The following is a 20,050-nucleotide window of genomic DNA, read 5'->3' as shown; positions in this document are numbered from 1 at the left end:
TCAGTCAGAAGATGAAAAGGTTAAAATGTTTTCGAGTCTTTTTATTGACTTGGGTCCTTCGTTTTCGAGGAATTTAGAAGAACTAGTGGCACTTATTGCCCAATAAATAAATAAATAAATGAGAGAAATTCATTTATTTATTTAAGCATGGAAATGAAAATGGGTAGAGACAGAAATATTACCACTAGTAGTAGTGAGTCAATTCCCATTATCCCTATTACGCTCAACCACTTTCTTGACCTGACCACCGTGGCGGTACAATTACAATAGCACAAACTCAAAGGGGAAAAAAAATTAAAAAAACACTTCAAATCGCCTTTCAGTCTCAGATCTAACCTACCCAGTTTTTTTTTTTTTTTCAAAGTGAAGGAGACACCTTTTAAAGTTAATTGGAGCCATTTCATTTTCTTTTTATATCAATAGGATGGAAGGGAATTCAGGCGGAGGAGGAGCAGGAGCAGGAGGGAGTGGGGGCGTTACCGGTGGTGGTGCAGGAGGCGGCGGAGGGAATGACGTGGAACTTGTGTGCAAGACATTGCAGGTAGAGCATAAGCTATTTTACTTCGATCTCAAAGAGAACCCACGTGGGCGTTACTTGAAAATCTCTGAAAAGACTTCAGCAACTAGGTCCACTATCATTGTTCCTTCTTCCGGCATTTCTTGGTTCCTCGATCTCTTTAACTACTATGTCAATTCAGATGATCACGAACTCTTCAGCAAGGAATTGCAGCTCGACTCTAAGGTTACTAACTTTCCTTCTTCTCACTCTCAAATTTTTAAATTTTTGTTTTATTAACTCTCCTTTTTTTTCAACAGGTTTTTTACTTTGACATTGGCGAAAACAGAAGGGGTCGTTTCTTGAAGGTATGCTTGCTATCGGCTTTGCCCCCCACTTTAAAAAAGTGTTTAACGTTTTCTATTTTAACCATGTTTTAATTGCTATATTGTTATGTGTCTTCATTGTTGTAAGAATTGCTTATATGACTATTCAAAGCATGAAGATATTTTCTCATGTCGACAGGCTACCAGTTTGCTCTTTCTAATTTTTCAATTTCCATAATTTACATTTTTCATTTTACAAGAACGATAAGTTATTTGAACATTTTTATTGGTCTCTAGTAGATTTTTTAATTCTTTCTGCTTGTTAGTTCGTAATGCTGAAATGTGTATATAGAATATCTTAAGGGCTTGTGGCTGCGGCCACAAGGTAAAATTGCATTGCTGACAATAGGCTATGCAACAATATATTATCCCTTTGTATCCATTTTTCTTCAATTACTTCCTCTCAAAATCAAAAACTCTCACACTTAAATTTTCATGAACACGGGAGAAAATATGTTCTTTGTAATTTTTCTTCTGGCTTTGAAATGCTACATTTCGCTGTTGTTTTCAGATGTATTGCACTAGTTGGACACATAATTTAGGTGCTTGTGTGTGTTGTTGCTCACGCTACTCCAAATCAGCTTCCAAAGTCATTTATCTGTTTTAGTTGCAACATTCAAGTACAGTGATCTTTGTCTTTGTCTTGTTGCATTTGGAACTTTCTGCATTCGTGAATCTTCTCTGCGGAGCTTCCTGCAAGCTTATGCAGTTTTTCAGTTTTTCTTTCCTAGAGTTGTGTATCTTGAAGTAGTTTCTGCCTGCCATTTTAACTTGCGGGTTTGAAGCCTTTTCCCAATTATTTTATTATGCTTGCTTAAAGTTATCTGTATTGATAAATAGTGAAACAATATCTTAATATTATTATCAAACATATGAACTGTCTTGAATTTAATGAAAATACACATGTTTGTTGAAAACTGTCAATCACAAAGCTAGTTTAACTTGATTGTTGGAAAATCAACCTTGGGTGATGCACTTTCTTAGCTTTGCCTAGATGGTAAGAACTATTGTAAATGCAAGATTGGATTCCCTCGAGATTGGGTGTGCTGTGGAGATCATAAGAAGCTCCAATGGTAAGCAAGATGATTTACTGATGTGGTTAATGAACTTGATATGCATAAATGTTCCCCCACTGTATTTCTTCATCAAAATTTCTTGCTTCATTAGACCTGTTCAGCTTGGAGGCAGAGCCTCAGAAGACTGATTTTATTAAGCTATCCAACCAATCAAGATCTCCGAAGCATGCCAAGTAACTGGTTCAATTGGTTTAAGCGTGGTACCCAAAATTCTCTTTCTTTAAATGTTTATAATCTTTAATTGTATCAATAGAAAACAAAAATAATGTGTGGAAATTTCTGTTTAAAATGAATCTTGCAAAGCTTCTTAATACTGCACATAGAAGCCTGGTTGGATCGGTTGTCTCATACTCTTGTAGAAATCTTAAGTGAGATCGTTATTATTGGATTTGGACTTGCTACTTTAGGAAATTATCTATGCTGAACATTTTGCATGAAGAGTTTACAGTAGCAAGAAGGAATATGATACTTCAATTCTTTTTATAGTCTGAAAAAAGAAAAAAAGGTTAAATTTTGGATAATCCGAAAAAAAAAGTTAAATTTTGGATTAAGTTATGTCAAACCTTTGATTACCTTTATCTCATTTTACTAATTTGGTAGGAAAGCTTTTTGAAGCAACTAATGATTGCTTAAAAGACGGTTTGGAGGTTTCTCAGGTAGGATGCACTTATGTAACCATTTGAATGAACAATGGTTCCAACTTGTACTGGTAAAACGAGTGAAGATAGTGAAACTGCCTGGCACAATGCTAGGTCTTATACAGTGTGTTTAATCCATCTGGAAGGCAGTGTTTACTTTCTTGTTGTTAACTCATTGCTTAACTGAGAATGATTGAATAAGGTCCCATTATGTTGACACTCTTTACCAGTCATTGTACTTCTGTGACTTGACATCCTCCAAAGACAAAAGATTTCAGAAGTTGCAAGCCATGCATAGAGACTGAACTAATCTGTTTGTGGTCCAGTCATATTTGCAGTTGATAGTGATGGTGAAGCAAGCATTCAACCCTAGTCCAAGCCTGAACCATCAAGAGCCATTTACCATCCAAAATTTGAATCAATCTTAATTGCCATATGATATTAGCATGCATTTTTTTATGGAGATTAAGATTTCTTGCAGATTTAAGTAGTATGCTGTACTTGATAATCAAACAATTGGTAGTATTACTGATTGTATCTCCCTATTTCAACTAATTCTGAGGGTTAGTTATCCTTATTGTCAGCTTGTGCTATGACAGAATTCTGAATAGAATCCATTAGTCTACTTCCATTTGTTGATTGGAATAAGCCACCAAATATTTGTGAAGAAATATCAATTGTACCATCCTTTTGATTCAAACAAATCTTTGTTGAGCTCTGACTTGTAGGTTTGAGGACAAAAGTCTTCTGAGATGGAAGTAACTGATGTAGCCAGTCAAGTCCCAAGTCATAAAGAACTATAAACAGATGGGCTATTTACTCCAAGATGAAAGGTTTTAGAGTTTCTAACTGATGGGGTTGTGGTTTGAAGTGCCTTGGAGTTCAATGCTAACTGCCTGTTCACTTCTCATCTGCTTTGTCTGAAAGCCCAATTTTTTGCAATTCATTTTATTATTTTCTATCTTAAAATCTCGTCATTCTGTCTCCCAGAACTCTGAAAACTTCTCTAGAATCTATGAGATATTTCTCTTATTAATTCCTCTGTATCTAGTAATTTTTTCCAATCCTTGTTTTTATTACATTTATTTTTCAAATCGTGAGTTTGTATTGTTTATACATTTGGCAAAATGCAAGGGAAAAAAGAAAACCTGGCTGTATCCAGTTTGCATCAAATGGAGCGGATATGGATATTTTCATTTTCACATGTGTGTATTTTGTGGTGGTAATTCCCATTTCTCTGACTAATTCTTTGGGTTCTGTTGGGATCTTGTTGTACATCAAGAAGATCTATCTGCTCAATCCTCCAGTTTCTTTTTAGCGAACTCTTAGATTCAAGACACCTCTACACTTTAAACCCTAAACTCTCACTGGAGAACTCCATGATTCCTTCCATCAACAATTAAACACCTTAAACTAAATTCACTCAAGTGTTATCATAACAAATGATGGTAAGAGATGTTTTTTCTTCACTAACTGTTCCTTTGGTTGGTTGTGAAGCTTTATTTTTCTAGCTTTTTCTATTCATGACTTAGAAGTGTCATCTGATTAAGGCTGTACCAAAGGTTAGATTGTCTTTGTTCTCATGATTTTATTGCATTAATAAATTTATTTCTGCAGGTTTCTGAAGCATCCGTTAGTAGAAACCGCAGTACCATCATAGTTCCTGCTGGAAGTTCACGGGATGAAGGATGGGCAGCATTCAGGAACATATTGGCAGAGATTAACGAAGCATCACGACTTTTGATTTTGCCCAATCAGGTGTCCTTGTATTGCAAGCGTAAAATCCTTGCTTTCATGTTGTGCCGCTGAAAAAGATATATGTTGCTTTTATCATAGGTCTTACTTCTCCCTCTTTGCTTTTGTCCTCACCTTATTGCATGTGCACCAAAACAGCAAGGATCTGAGCAGTCAGAACATCTTGTTGGGCTTTCAGATGATGTAGGGGCTGGTTTCATATCTGGGCATGGTAGCCAACCTGCCCCTGCTTCTGAACTGAATGTGGACAGATCAGTTGATTTGCCAGCACAAGATGAAATAGGTAACATGGGGGTTTCAAAGGTGATCAGAGCTGATCAGAAGAGATTCTTCTTTGATCTTGGGAGCAACAACAGAGGTCATTTCCTGAGGATATCTGAGGTGAGTCAATGGATGACTTAATATTTGATTTAGTTTGTCTGTTTTGAGAGTTAAATTGGACATTAAAACAGTTTTTTCTTTGTAAATTAAAATTCTTGTAGTTATTTTTTCTGTAATGGTGTCAATACGTAGGTAGCGGGCTCTGATCGTTCCTCCATCATACTCCCACTGTCTGGACTGAAGCAGTTTCATGAAATAGTGGGACACTTTGTGGAGATCACCAAAGATCGAATTGAAGGAATGACTGGTGCAAGTGTTCGGATAGTGGATCCCCCTCAAAGATGAAGTTAGTTGATTCAGGTGTTTGGTGAAACAAATAATTGGCAATGCAAGGTTGTTACAGATTGGTGTTTGATTAGGGCTGTTGATTGTGTTAGTTGTGCTCTGCTATGTCCCTCTCCGTCCGTTCTCACATTCAAGTAAAATAATCCGATGTATCTGTTTGGTTAGCAGAGAAATTTCGGAAATATTTGCCAAGCATAATTTCGGATAGATAATAACAAGAACAAGAAAAGGCCAGATATTTGTAATTGTTAGTTTGATAGTGTGGCAGCGAAGTTACGGTTTTAATAATACTCATCGAAATGTGTTTTGCTTAGTTTCAATGAAAATGGTTGTTAAAAGGTTCTTCATATCTAGCACCCCCCCCCCCCCCCCCCCCCCCACCCCAACCACAAACCACCTCGATTCATTTCTCCAACTGTAAGAATGATATTGACCTTGATCAATTAGAAATTAGAAACCTCATCAATTACTCAACTGTTAGGAAGTAGCTGTCCAATTGCCCTTGCAAAAATCATGCTACCGTGATTCTCAGTTGGCATTTCCTTTACAATTGAGCAATTGACGTGTGATAATGAGGTTGGGGTCTATGGACTCCTGATGGAATTAGGGGGCCGACGAATATATATATATCCATGTCAAAGGCTCAAGATTCCTTTCAATCTCAGTATTCGAAACTAAAGTTGAAAAGGAAAGGAGTAAAGTTGGCACAGAAATTTCTCACTCCCTCTCTTTCAAGTAGAATGGTCATTTACATTATTTGCATTATTTTGATATAAAATATGACAAACAGAAAGGGAAAGAGATATCATATTCATACAAATAAATGTGCACAGGTTGTTTTCAATTTCTATCTTGTTGAAAAAAGAGAGAGCCTTGATAATTTTTTGAGAAAAAATAATAAATAAAAAAATAACAAGAGAAGGAAAAGATGTATAGAAGGATGATGGGTGTGGGGGTAAGTTCTGGATGGGTCACACACAGCAATGCCGATAGCAACAACTCAAAAGACGGTCTCACTAACACTAGCCAGTACTCAGTAGTTGAATGATCATGATGAAGGTATGATATAAACGGTAAAATTAAAACTGGATTTTCCGTCATTTCACACATGCAGCTAGTGGGGTTCTGTGATCAGCATGGTCTCTGTGTTTGTGTTTGTGTGTGTGACAAGACTGTTAGTCCCGATTGAGTGACATCAATGCACGAAACTGATAAAGCTTCCTCTCCTGCTACCACGTTTTCTTCTCGACTGAAAGATAGGTAGGGGTCCTCTCCTCTCTCTTACTGATGAATTCTTCATATCATATATATGCTTAAATCAAGAAAGAAAAGGGCATAAGGCACACTCAATTACTCTGCTTAGCCATTCATGCAAGAACACGAAAACTGACAAGTACAAGTTGCAATTTAACTTCTACTTTGCTACACAGTAAGAGTGACCCTATAGTTAGCTAGCTAGATAGCTAGAGTTAGGTCATTGATTTGCAGAGAAGATTGTGGAAGGTGTCCCAGGCTCCCTGGTGGACCACTGTGTGTGTACATGTTCTAATGTGATGCATGATAATGCTTAATCCCACTTACCTACATAGAATGTGACAACTCTTTGCTTAAGAGGAAGGATCTTTGGACCACTAGTGCTCTTATTTAACCAAATCCATATCAAACGCAAAAAAGTTTTTCTACTCACCTTTTCAATATGTTGAAAATAAAGAGCAGTTCACAGACATATTAGATAGATAGCTTATAGCTAGGAGCTAGGAATATTAATCAATGTAATAGAGGAGCTAGCTATGATGTCTTAGAACGATCAGCATTATAAATCCATGCTTGCTTGCTCAATATTGTTCAAATTCATAAAGATTGCTTGTAAGTGGAAATTTAGGTTATGTTCCAATAATATTAATTCTCGAAAACGAAGTTACAATTATTTTTTAGTGTTTGTCAATTGTTGCAATCCCCATTTCTTTTTATGTCTTAGCACTATCAAATGTAAGTCTATATTTGATTGCCATTTTCTAATGCAATAATAATAATATAGCTGAAAGGATGACCATAAATACGAGTGGAAGAGGAAGCTTAGGATCTCATATGGGGCGTGATTAATTATTTGACTAGTGACAGACAGTAGGAAAAGGAAAGTTGGGTCCCCATTACCGAAATTGCAGTGAGCTCCCAAGATGCTGTAAACTTCTAAACACTAAGGGCTCGTTTGGTTGTAGGATTAAAAGTGGGGATTGAACTTTTTTTTTTTCATTTTATCCTTTTCTCATGTTTGGTGCTGTCAAGGGTATTAAAATTTAGTTATCCTGAGCCCACAAGTTAATCTTAATTTTGTAAAGGAAATTATCCCAAAGGGGGCGATGAGATTAGTTAGTGTTGGATTACATGATAACTCAATTAAACATAATAATTTATAAATATTAAAATTATAGTAATATGTGATAAATGTAATAAAAAATATTAATTTTAATAATGTAAATAATAAATTATACTAAAAATCATTATTAATTTCACATTAAATTAAAATTCTATTTTAATTTATTTAATTATTAAATATTTTTATAATTTCAAATTTACATTATAAATTAATTATTAAATTAATATTCAAAAGATAAATTTTTATAAAATAATAGATTATTGAATAAAAATAATAAAAATATCATATATATATTTAACGAAATAAAAATTATTTAAATTATGATTTATATTTCATTAATGTCATTGAGGTTGATTTGTATAATTAATAATACAAAATTTTAGTTTATAATCATAATAATAATAATAATAATAATAATAACTTGTAAATTGTAATATTATAATATTAAACATTATTATTTATAGTTCAATCCAATATTGCACGAAACACAACATAATATTATATATAATCCAGTGTTATCCAATCCAATCCAATTCAATCTGGCATACGAAACGAGCCTTAAGAGAAAGAAAATGCTATTAACATTCCAAATTCATATAACGAATGTCTCCGGCCAGCTAGCTCCCTCTCTCCAGCCACACATGTGCAAGAAAGAGGGTGGAATAAAGATGTGAGTTGCATGATATACTGCTTTAAGTTTAGAATTATATGCTCTAATATGATCGCAAAATAAAAACTTGTTCATACATATAATTGCGTGTGTGTGTACCACCAACGATTAATCATTCTTTTGGTACAATATTTAAATTCTATCATTCTTGCTAATTTGTAAATGGAAGCTCACGAGCTACCGGCACCAATCACTGGTTCAAGTTCGAATAATAACAGGAATACTTTCAAATTTGTTAAGCTTAGTTAGAAGTTCTTATTCTTAAATGGTAACTGCGGCCATATTATATGTAAATGGCCATTATGGGTAATTGGTTTGATTTTGAGCTGTGAATGTCAATTACAATAAATGAATACTATTAATACAATTATTTACAACTGCTGTTGATACTGGACTTGTAATTTCATAAACGAATATAGCAGAATTTCATCAAAATTGATATACATTGTATTATAATGTTTATCAAAATTAATGTACTATATTGTTCATTTAATAATTAATGCACGCATACGGTTCTATCTCCATTTAAATATACAAAATCCAACGATGTATATATGTGAAGATATATGAAATTTGGATGTTTATTATTGAAAATGATCAGGGTTTCAGAGTACTATACAATATCAATGATAGAGGCTAAACAATTTCAAGTGTAACAAGAGGCGAAGCACGGTAAAAAGCTTATGTTTGCCCTCTGTGGGTCATTCACCATCTTACTAGTTCGTCAATAATATATATTCCTAACAAATCCTTCTTGTTCATTCCCGTGGGCAGGCGATGATACCAGTCAAGCCAGCTCTCTTGCTTTTAACGCCTCGCAAGATGTATACATATATATAGCGATCCTCTCTCTCCCCGCTTTGAAATTAATCTATTTACATTATTCATTTCTATAATATAAATAATTAATCTTCTCCTTCAATATTTATACACATATATAAAAAAATTAATTCGATGGAATCATCGAGCTCATCAGCCGTGACGACAAGAAGCATATCATCAGCCTCCGGAGAGAATAATAATTACATGGTGATGAAGGAGTACTGGCAAACATGGCAGGCAGGAGGTCTCCACAAAGTGCTGTGTATGGAAGGCGGAGATGAGGATAGTAGCTATGCTAAGAACTCACAAGCTTCCGCCTCCGCTATCACCTTATGCAAACCCTTGCTTTTAACTGCTATTCAATCAATGAAACTTTTCTTCATCGAGACCAATGAAGGTGATTCTGATACTGCTTATTATGATTCTATAAGAATTGCTGACTTGGGTTGTGCAACTGGGTACAACACCTTGGCCACCATTGACATGATTGTTGGAAGCTTGAGGAAGCGTTATCTCAATGAGTGTGGCTTCGACCCTGAATTCGAGGTCTTCTTTTCTGATCTCCCTTCCAATGATTTTAACTCTCTGTTCCGTTCGTTAACTGCCATGTTTGATTCTGTTTCTGATAACAATAACAAAACCCTAAACAAGTATTATGCTGCCGGTGTCCCCGGATCATTTTATCATCGTCTATTTCCAAAATCAAAGCTGCACATTGCTGTTAGCTTAAGTGCCTTGCACTGGCTCTCCGAGATACCGAAGGTTGTGTTAGATAAGACATCACCAGCATGGAACAAAGGGAGAGCTTGGATAGAGGGAGCCAATAAGGAAGTAGTGGAAGCATACGCAAAGCAATCAGAAAAGGACTTGCAAGATTTCTTGGTGTGCAGGAAAGAAGAAATTGCTAAAGGAGGAATGTTGTTTATACTAATGGCAGGAAGACCGGAATCGCAGCCACCGGAGAATCAGCTGGGTGATGACGCAGACTCAAGAGCTAAGCATCCTTTCACCACTTCCATGGATCAAGCTTGGCAAGACTTGTTAGATGAGGTACTCTGCACTGTAAATGTCGTTGTCCATTAGCATACATAGTATATATATATGTGTGTGTACACACACAAACATTTCTTTTACGTTAATAATTTGATGCTCCCTTTCCTAATAATAATAATAATAATTTAATGCTCCATCTCAGTTACGATCTCGACCCACCATAATGTCATGCGTCACGTACCTTCATCTCTGCATTTGCCGTCCTCACTTTGTTCTCTTGAATATATAACATGCTCAGATGTGTACAATATTAGACGTGCATTTGCAATAGACTATTAAAATATTAGACGTGCATGTAAAGCTCTCTAGTCTCTTTGCAGGTCATGTGTACAATGAAAGCTTCAAATTCAATATATATAATTACAATAAATCACATAGGCTATAGACGTGTAGTACGGGGCAAATTTGATTTTCTTAATAATTTGGTATCTTTTTTAAGTGTTTTTTTATCATCTAACCTGCTTATTTAAAGTGATTATTTTGATAACGTTCGAATATAAATATGGATCTCATAATCCCAATAAGGGCTAATGAAAAAAATTTATGAACTTGAGAAACAGATTTCATTGAGTGGGGAGAGCTGTTCGGTTTCACCATTGTATATGTAGCAGTTAATAATATACAATAATTCAATTTTGTTTATATATTTTACATGATCATAATTCAAATAATTCAATAAGGATCTTGATATAAAATATTGTTTTTTTTTTTTTTTATTAACTGCATAATTGTTAATGTGAGAGCTTCGATCATGGAAGATGATGGTCCTTATCCATTTAAGTCTATCCTCAATAAGACTAATGATTACTTACTCGGCAAATATGCATAATCTTTTCATGGTTTACTCAAAACTTCTATTGATCTTCTCTAATTCTTGCCTAAAAAATATATAAAAGGATTTGATAGATGAGGAGACAAGAGATATGTTCAACATTCCAGCATATATGAGAAGCAAGGAGGAGGTTGAAAATGCAATAAACAAATGTGGTGGATTCGAGATAAAGAGAATGGAGTACAAGAGAATTGTAGAGCATTCAGAGGAGAAGCAACAAGAGTGGATTATGGATCCTGTTTCCTACGGTAGAGCCAAAGCCAACCTGGTCCGTGCTACTCTCAGGCCCATTATTGAGGCCCACATTGGCCCCTATCTTTGTGATCAATTCTTCAACCGCTTTCAGACTCGGGTTTCTTCTGATTTTAATCTTCTTCATAAAACTTGTTTTTATGGTGTTATTATCGTTTGTGCTATCCGGATTTAACATATATAGACAAAACTAAAAAAACCCTTTCAGTTTCTTCTCATTTTGTCACCTAATGATAGAGAAAATCAAAGCAACAATCTTTTTGGGGAATGTTTGCAATCACTTGAAATATCTCTGTATTTTTATCAAAAGGTAGGAACTCTGTACTAGAAAAAAAAAAATAAAAAATTAACGCCAATTTTAGTGAATTCATCTTCTCAATATTTTCTATATGATCATCTTGTACGGATGTTTTCGATATGATAACATTATAATAATTATTATTTTCTTCTATTTTGTTTATGATGATTGTCTCCAAGCGATCTTCTTGTACAAATTGCAAGATATGGAGATGGAACAAATTATTTGTAGCAAACGATCCAAATGTTAAGTTAAGCTTTGAACTTGTTTTTGTTTATTTGATTCACACATTAAGCATTCATTTGTAATCAAACACATTGTGTGAAAGAAAATTCATTTCTAATCTTTATCACTAAAAAGTTGTAAGTGTTGGGATACACTTGGGTTAAGAGATTAAGGATAATCTCTTGTTGTAAAGGTTCATTGACACTTTGGAAGTCAATTGTAAGCATTTGAAGTATTGGGAGGCTTGGATAGTGAAATCCTCAAGTTTGGTTTGTTTGGAAGCGTGGACGTAGGCGGAGATTACCGAACCACGTAAAAATCATTGTATTTGCTCTCTCTTACCCTACATCTTTAATTTTCATTGCACATAAATTTATTTATTTTGAATTTGGTTGCTTAGTTTAATTTGCATTAAGTTTTATTTGCTTAATTTTTTAGAATCTCAATTCACCCCCCTTGGGTTGCTTGGTTATTATTTCAATATTTTTACCACTCTTTGTTACGTTTTCTTTAATAATTGATCATGGTATAAGTATTTATAATGACGGCTTTAAAATTGTCATAAAAGTTATTAAAAGAATAGCATTATATGAATGTATAGTAAAATAACCACACTAAAAAACCACATTTAATGATAGTTTTGTAAGAGTCGTTATTAAAAAGCAGCTTTTTAAGGATAGTTTTTAAAAAAACATCATTGGAAAGAAACCTATGATGATGGTTTTGTTAAAAACAGCCATTAGAAATAAATGAGAAAGCGCAATTCATGAGGTTATTTAAAATGTTAGTTTTTAATGATAGTTTTTCTAATAACTATCATTAAAACTTAAGTAGATATGATAAAATAATGTTGTTTAATAAAATAGCCGTCATTATATTTATATATTTAATGACCTTTTTTGTCAATATATGTCATTAAAGCTTATGTAGATATGACATATAATAGTTTTATATGTCATATAATATGTTGTCAAAGCTCAATAATAGTTTTATGCTCAGTAGCAAACTCAATGATAACTCGTAGATCTCTTTATATTTGAATTTGATTGAGTTTATTTATAATTAGAGTTGAAAAATAACCGTTATTGACTTTCCGTACAAAGTTTGGTTTAATTTGTCGGTTAATTTGTCTCAGCCTCCATTAGCTGTATGTGTAACTCTTTAAAATTAAACTTTTGGTTATGAAATAAAAATTGATAATAGCTTTTGACAACATATTAAAGATTACATGGATTTTTAATTGAACACTTCACAGTTTTATAAGGAACTTTAAGCCCGTTTGAAATTGAGGAGTTTCTGATAAAACCCAACTGCTATACCTTAGATGGTAAGTTGATTTGATTTCACTTGCATGGTAAAAAAATTATTATACCTTTACTAATTTTGTCAAAATTTATTATTTAAAAATCATATTTGCTATATACTATTAATTATTATTTTATAGGTACAGCTTTTTATTACAGAAATACAGTTTTTTTTTTCCACTACAACTGTGCCTTAAAATCTAAGCCAACTCAATACCAAAACCTTAGTCTATGCTGTTGGTTTTGGAGTGAGTGATCATTAGGTAGTCGTGCTACCTTGCATTTTGCGTGAAGAATCATCACAAACGGGGATAAGGAGCAAAGAGATGTTAATGCAAGTGAAGACCTGTAACTAACCGTCTAACCCCTTAATATCAAAATTGCTATCTGTGTAGGGTAAGAGTCATTGTTATACATATAAAATCTCTCCGGACACTTTCAGTTACTTGTTCGTATCTCAGTAACCAACAAATTGCCTACACTTGTCAAATTAACAGACATTGTGTAGATCCGCCACTTAAACCTTAAAAGACTGTTATCATTGCCTTTTAAATATTTAAGCCTGGTGATGCACAAACTTAATTATCATTTTAAATTTATCAGATAGCTCAGTGGACTAACACATGCGCATAAAATCAAAACAAGATGTATTCTGTCAGCGCATTCCTCGGAAACATACTATTATTCCACCAAATTCAAAAACCAGAAGCATATTCTCATGTCTTCTTCAACAAAACCGGACATAGTGCAACACTCGCCCAGCACACTAAATAAATAAGCGGCAACTCACACGACTAAGCAAAGTCTCTACCTCCAATATCCCTAGGGGGAATTATTTTTTGGGCTAGAAACAAAAAAATTAAGGACTCACCAGGACTCAATTGCTACCCTGACGCAACTCTGGGCGCACAAAATCTGCATCTGGTGGCACTGAAATGTCAACAGTTGGTCTCAACTGAGCACAGACTTCAATGGCTCCATGGACTGGATCAGAAAGGAAGTTGCTGATGAGATCCCCATTGATGGGGGCATCATTGTCCACTGCCACCAAGGCTTGTTGTGTCAGGATGTAATCAAAACGAGGGGCCCATTTCCTTGATCCCAAACGGGCTGTGGTAGAGCAGTTGTCCACCATAAATGAAACTCCACGAGCATGCATGAATGGATTCAATGAATCCACTGACTCAATCACACTTTCATTGATGATCTCAGAATAGGAGTGCCCTTTCTTCCTCAGGATCTCAATCTGGAATTTTTAAATCCAAAAAGAAGGGTAAGTGAAGGATTTCAGTCTACAAACTTTATATCCCACAAGAATCACTTCAAAAAGTTCAGTATATAAAGATTTGGTGAATTATTTCATTGCACGGGGCAGATCACCATCATCCTTCTGTTCAGGTACCTTAAAATTGACATACCATTTACTCAAAAAGAAGGAAGCTTCATACCTGGGCCATCATCAGAGCCGCATAAACACCTGCTGTGAATGGGTGTAATGGGCCTAAGTCACCTGCTGGACGTGTTGATCGGACTCGCTCACCAACTTTCCACATGCGAGTCTGATCAATTTTTCCCATAGGGAAAGCTGGTAGACCTTCCTTTTCCTGTAAACAAAAGGTATAACCAAAATCACTCACATGATTATTACTTGGCCTAAATTAATGACTTGAAGAGTAGACTGAATAAAAAAACCTTAAAATAAACATAAGATATTCAATTTTCTAAATTCTAAGACGATATGAGCTTACATAAAACCGACGTCCAGCCAAGACAACACTGCGGATCTCACTGCCAGCGGCCACATCTTCATAGCACTCATATAAGATTTCCATGCACGGATAATATGAGGCACTATAAGCTTTCTCGAATTCCTTTTTGTCTTCTCCAGAGAAGGAATTGTAGACAGCCAACATACCCTTTTAGCAGAAGATAGAAAATATGAAAAGATTAAACCATGGAAGCAGACCTCCATTGAAGAAATAAAATAGCAGGGTGTGCATGTACAGATATACACAGATAGATAAACATGTGGTGAAAATGAATTCATAATTTAATCTCTGGCTACCTGAGTTGAGATGATCTTTGATATAATTCCTGTTATGCACTCCACGGTATTCTTGTAAGCCAGATCCTCATTCATTCCATTTTCAGTGAACCTTCTAAACAAGGATTCCACAATTCCATGAACAGCACCAAGTAGAATGCCTATAAATCATAGAATGAGAAGTCAAATGACTAAGGTTTAAGTTCACTACAAAATTATAGATGCAGGGAAGCACTCACCACGCTCCCCAAAGATGTCACTCCTGTACTCCTGCTCTAATGTGGTGGCAAATGTGAAAGGAGAACCAAGGGCAACTGACCATCCTAGGGCGACATTGGTAGCTCTTCCATCAACATCCTACACGCATGAACAATATTCAGTGATCAGAAAGTCTGTTGAATCGATTTGGTTACTACAAGAGACCAACACACAAGTGAAATAGAGGTTCAGAGAGCACCTGGTGGACAGCAAAACTGGAATTAATTCCAGCACCATTAATCTCTTTGCCTTGAACATAGAGTCTCCTCACAGATGGACCCATTCCCTTGGGACACACAGCAATCACACCGATATTCTTTGGGAAATCAAGTCCCATTGACTGCAAATGCCCAAGAAGGAACCCATGGGAAAGTCCAAGGATGCTGTTTGGTTTCATGCAAGAGAATATCTTCTCATAATTATCCGCCTGGAGCATAAGACTCAAATCAGTACCTCTGAAAATGATAAAGGCAAACAAAACAGCCCATAACAAGAGCACAACTGTAGAACCATCCAATAAAAACCCACAATCTACATCTGATCCCTCTAAAATATTAAAGGAATAATGGAAATTTCCTTCAAACAGTTGTGGGATTTACTGTAGATCCAAATGAAAAACAAGAAGAAGAACATATATGAAATGCCCAGTCTTATAAGCCCATCAAAATCAGCCAACATTTTACGTAGTACACAATTCAAGTGTATGCTGAGCCAACCTGAGCAGCATCAGAAATCAATAATAACACAAGATCACTGCCTGAAATAGTTTCATATATATCCCCCAAAGTTCCATTCTCTTCAGTAAAACCAGCAGCACGAGCTTCAGCAAAAGAACGAGAGCCCTTCCTAAGCCCAACCTATACCATATAAATGAAGCAACCAGCAAGGAAAACATAGTCAGTCACCACAAATTGATCAACACGTACAAAATTAATTATTAAATAAAAAATCCAACTCAGCTGAAAGAAGCCTAAAAATAAATGAAAATGACCTTGACAACAATATCAGATTTAGCTTCAGCAAGGGAATCCCTCAAATTCTGAGCTTGGGCAGGTCCCTGAACAAAAGAAGAATGTAAGCTGTCTATACTGCAGTTAAGTGAGAAAACCACATTTCATCAGATTAAGCACTACTAACACGCATCATAAATGTTGGTGGATAAAAGGAGTGGAGTAAAAAATAGAACGGTGAGAAAAAATATACCTGGGAACCCCAGCCAATCACCCCAATCTGGTTAATCCCGTTGAATGCGTCCGGCAGCAAGTTAAACAAATCCCTTCCTCCTCTCACAATGTACTACAAACATTTTCCAAATTAATAAACAAAAAAATGTATAATGATAACAAAACGACATGCGTTACACCAAAAAAAAAACCTCATCGCGGTCAGCCAGGGATATCATGTCCTTCTTAAAGACAGATGTCTCAAAATCCAGCAAGAAAGGTGTCTTGAGAGCTGTCTCGGACGCCATCCAAGCGCTGAGAGCTGAGCCCCTGCCTGTAGTAGTTTTGAGAGCTCTCAAGGACTTCGCGGTGGATGAGAAAGACGCTAGATTGAGATGCTTGAGTGCTTCTTTTAGGGTTTCGGACGACGGCGATGGACTAAATTTGGGGATCGGGCGACTAAATGGTAAAGTAGCCGCCGCCATTTTTTTTTTTTACTCACCTAGCAATGTTAAGTTAGCTTTTATAGTGGAGCAGGGGAATTTGTAATTAATGCAACAAATTGAAGCAAATTACCTTCAGAATTTGATGGCAGCCGTCGAAGACGATACAACGGCAGCTGTGGAGAGACCCACGGAGACTGACACAACCTTCCAAATTCAGTTGGACTAACCTGAATGTTTACAAGAAGAGTAGCCCATTCATGAGTCCAATTATGAGCAGCCCAAGAAGGAAATCATGTCACATGTTGAGGATGAAGCAGCTTGTAATGAACTACAGAAAAGCACACGATTAAAAAAAGCTCCCTCGGTGGTTTAAAGACTATGTCGTGTAGTGGAATTGATTTATTTAGGGCTCTATATTTGTTGGTTTATTTTTGCTGTTATTTTTCTGTCACAAGTTGTTGCTAAGCTGTATTGAAACTTCTATAGACAGAGGGGTATATGTAGAGCGTAATCAATTTTGTAAAGCATCGGAACTGAATTGTTTCTTATCCTTCTCGACTCTACTTCTATTCTCAACTTCTCTCTTCAATCTTGCTCTTTCTTTTTGAATTTTTGGGGCCGACACTTGGTCAAAGAGTGTGACTTAACCGATACAGCCTTTGGTTGTAGGGGGTGTATCATTGGTGCTTTCATTGCTATCATCATGGCGGATTCTGAGGTGTTAAAGATGATTCAAGAGCAGTTCGAGAGCTAAACATTGTCGTTGCATCAAACATTGCAACAATATATGGCAACGGTGGATTCTCGCCTTGGCAATTTGCGTTCAAGATCCATGGATCTTCAAACAACTCGGGTAGAGCTCTTCATTAACCCAACCCAATATTTCATTCCACTGAGGTAAATTCTGGTGGTACTGAGATATCGCCAGTGTTACGTGGAGGTTCCTAAATTTGATGGATCTGACCCAAACGGGTGGGTTTTTCGAATTGAGGAGTTCTTTGTTTTCACAGTACATCAGAACCTCTTCGTTTGCAGATTGTTTCTTTTTATATGGAAGGACATGCGGCAGCGTGGTATCAATGGATGAAGATGAATAGCCTGCTTATAACTTAGAAGAATTTTTGCAGAATCTTAAACATCGCTTTGGTGCCTCCCTCTATGAAGATCCTCAAGGAAATTTGTCCAAATTAACCCAAACCACAACAATGGTAGAATTTCAAACTGCTTTTGAAGATTTAATGAATCGAGTGACTGGAATCTCAGAACCACTTTTGATCAGTTTCTTTATCACGGGATTGAAACCCAATATTCGTCGTGAGTTGCTTTTTGCTCGGCCTTCTTCTTTGATGGAGGCGTTTGCATTAGCTCGCGCTTATGAAGCGCGTGCTGAAGAGGTCAAACAGTACATCATTTTTTACGAAATGGAACAACACGTCACCAACCCCTAACACAAATTCCTCATCACCCAAATTTCCACTTAACCCATATCAACTTGCTTCAGCCCAACCGGTCCATTCAACTAGTGTGGACACACACACACACACACACACACACATATGTATGTATGTATGTATGTATATTAATTACGTGATTTGTGATTATTTTTGTGTGATAAGTTGATTTGGAAAATATTATATTAATGCTTAAATGCATTGAATTTTTGGCTCTAAAATGCACTGAATTTTTACATAATATTTTATTTCAATATTAGTTTTGCATTTTCCATAATGTTTAATTTAAATGCTGATATTGATCAATTTATACCTATTAAGAAGTAATTAGTGATGATTTGTTTTGTTTATACATATTAAGAGGATAGTTACTGAACTTTTCACTCTAGCAATTCTATATTAATAGGATCTTGAGATGCATGCTTAGAAATTTAAATTTATTACTAATTTTAAGGAACATAGTTCTTACTAATATTTTGCATTTTGCATATAATTAGGATTAGGAATGCAAGAAGTAATTTGGGCATATTATATTTGATCTGAATTTTTCCAATGTAGAAACCAAATGCCTACTCAAAACTGTTATGTTGTTTTCAAAGGACAAAAGCCGAGCATATATAATTCTTGGCCTAAATGCCAGAAGCAAGTAAATAAATTCAAAGGGAATGCTTATCAATCTTATAAATCTTTGTTGGATGCCGAAACAACATACAATGAGGACAAACAAATGCATGAAAAATTGCCAGAGACATCCAATACTTTAGAAAGTACAAAATTTATTGTGGAAACATGCGAAAAGGGAAAATATGCATTAGTTGATTTACTTTCTGACTTGCCGTTACGGCCACACGCAAATGTCGCATATTTGACAATTCCATTAGTCGCAAATGTCGCATATTTAACAATCCCATCAGTCCATTTTTTAGTACTTCGAACCTTCACTGGAAACCCCTCTTGTTTACCATAGGCTTTGTAAAATGCAAACATTTCTTCATTACTATCAAATAACATTCCAACTATTGGCTCATATTTTTTCGATGTACAATTCCAATTGCATTGTTGGCTCCTGTTTCTTGTAACTCTTCAAATGCATGCCCATTTTCCAAATTCTCCATTTCTACAAAATAATTAACATTTGTATTAAGAATAAGTAATTATAAATTTTTATTACATTTTTGTCCGATAACAAAAATCCTAACAATTTAAATATACAAAACACATCCACTAATTTTTATAAATTTATTCCATTATTTCCAGCTATCTAAATTAAAAAAATTCTAACAATTTAAATATATTAAACACATCTTGAAATTGTTATAAATTTAATCCATTACTTTCTAACAATTTAAATTAAAAAATCCTAACAATTTAAATATATAAAACGCATCCAAAATTTTTATAATTTATTCCATTATTTCTAGCAATTAAAATTAAAAAAATCCTAACAATTTAAATATATAAAACACATCCAGAAATTATTATAAATTTAATCCATTACTTTTTATCAATTCAAACAAAAAAAATCATAAAAATTCATAACAGTTTAAACATATAAAACGCACGAATCCAAGAATTTTTACAAATTTAATCCTTCACTTTCTAACAATTTAAACTTAAAGAAATTCTAGCAATTTAAATATATAGAACACAACCAAAAGTTAATTTTATTTTAATGTAATGAGAAAGTGAAAGTTACCAATTATCTGGCTACAATTTCATCAACGTTGTTGGCATAGTCTTTGGTACCACATTCAGATCACTGAATGCAAATATTCGGATAATGACCGTTGATTTTACTTCAGTTTTCTTCTGTTATTGCAAATGCAGATATGAGTTCG

The 20,050-nt window shown here is 35.0% G+C and overlaps 3 protein-coding genes across 4 annotated transcripts; 2 read left to right on the top strand and 1 right to left on the bottom strand.

Moving 5' to 3' along the window:
• Window positions 1-114: 114 nt before the first annotated feature.
• LOC18050429 (transcription factor Pur-alpha 1) lies at window positions 115-5,149 on the top strand. Its single transcript, XM_006445481.2, has 5 exons — window positions 115-742; window positions 817-864; window positions 4,214-4,354; window positions 4,490-4,732; window positions 4,865-5,149. Exons 1-5 carry the CDS (start codon window positions 425-427, stop codon window positions 5,015-5,017), a joined length of 903 nt encoding a protein of 300 aa, XP_006445544.1. The 5' UTR covers window positions 115-424; the 3' UTR covers window positions 5,018-5,149.
• Window positions 5,150-9,018: 3,869 nt separating this feature from the next.
• On the top strand, window positions 9,019-11,198 carry LOC18053286 (gibberellic acid methyltransferase 2). 2 transcript variants are annotated; one of them, XM_024191788.1, is made up of 3 exons: window positions 9,019-9,031; window positions 9,128-9,936; window positions 10,836-11,198. In XM_024191788.1, exons 1-3 carry the CDS (start codon window positions 9,019-9,021, stop codon window positions 11,196-11,198), a joined length of 1,185 nt encoding a protein of 394 aa, XP_024047556.1. The 2 variants fall into 2 exon arrangements, with proteins under 2 accessions (XP_024047556.1, XP_024047557.1); XM_024191789.1 differs by lacking the exon at window positions 9,019-9,031 and having other exon boundaries at window positions 9,151-9,938; window positions 10,828-10,849.
• A 2,282-nt stretch (window positions 11,199-13,480) lies between these two features.
• On the bottom strand, window positions 13,481-17,315 carry LOC18053612 (ketol-acid reductoisomerase, chloroplastic). Its single transcript, XM_006445478.2, has 11 exons — window positions 16,892-17,315; window positions 16,528-16,817; window positions 16,356-16,448; window positions 16,144-16,209; window positions 15,869-16,009; window positions 15,352-15,579; window positions 15,134-15,251; window positions 14,916-15,055; window positions 14,599-14,766; window positions 14,299-14,454; window positions 13,481-14,096 (listed from the first exon to the last, which is right to left on the bottom strand). Exons 2-11 carry the CDS (start codon window positions 16,798-16,800, stop codon window positions 13,728-13,730), a joined length of 1,752 nt encoding a protein of 583 aa, XP_006445541.1. The 5' UTR covers window positions 16,801-16,817; window positions 16,892-17,315; the 3' UTR covers window positions 13,481-13,727.
• Between the last annotated feature and the right edge of the window lie 2,735 nt (window positions 17,316-20,050).

This window comes from Citrus clementina, unplaced genomic scaffold (assembly GCF_000493195.1).
Source record: "Citrus clementina cultivar Clemenules unplaced genomic scaffold, Citrus_clementina_v1.0 scaffold_2, whole genome shotgun sequence".
In the NCBI taxonomy this organism is placed as follows: domain Eukaryota; kingdom Viridiplantae; phylum Streptophyta; class Magnoliopsida; order Sapindales; family Rutaceae; genus Citrus; species Citrus x clementina.
This window is presented reverse-complemented; position numbering and strand designations above follow the sequence as displayed.

What these genes read in the sequence shown, in the direction of transcription:
- LOC18053612 (XM_006445478.2), bottom strand. Translation starts at nt 16,800, where the DNA reads ATGGCGGCGGCTACTTTACCATTTAGTCGCCCGATCCCCAAATTTAGT. An exon ending in TGATTGGCTGGGGTTCCCAG is followed by an intron (nt 16,210 to 16,355) that starts GTATATTTTTTC and finishes TCTTTTGTTCAG; the next exon opens with GGACCTGCCCAAGCTCAGAA. An exon ending in AATCTGATATTGTTGTCAAG is followed by an intron (nt 16,010 to 16,143) that starts GTCATTTTCATT and finishes TATATGGTATAG; the next exon opens with GTTGGGCTTAGGAAGGGCTC.
- LOC18050429 (XM_006445481.2), top strand. Translation starts at nt 425, where the DNA reads ATGGAAGGGAATTCAGGCGGAGGAGGAGCAGGAGCAGGAGGGAGTGGG. An exon ending in AATTGCAGCTCGACTCTAAG is followed by an intron (nt 743 to 816) that starts GTTACTAACTTT and finishes TTTTTTCAACAG; the next exon opens with GTTTTTTACTTTGACATTGG. An exon ending in TTTTGATTTTGCCCAATCAG is followed by an intron (nt 4,355 to 4,489) that starts GTGTCCTTGTAT and finishes GCACCAAAACAG; the next exon opens with CAAGGATCTGAGCAGTCAGA.
- LOC18053286 (XM_024191788.1), top strand. An exon ending in GGCAAGACTTGTTAGATGAG is followed by an intron (nt 9,937 to 10,835) that starts GTACTCTGCACT and finishes AATATATAAAAG; the next exon opens with GATTTGATAGATGAGGAGAC.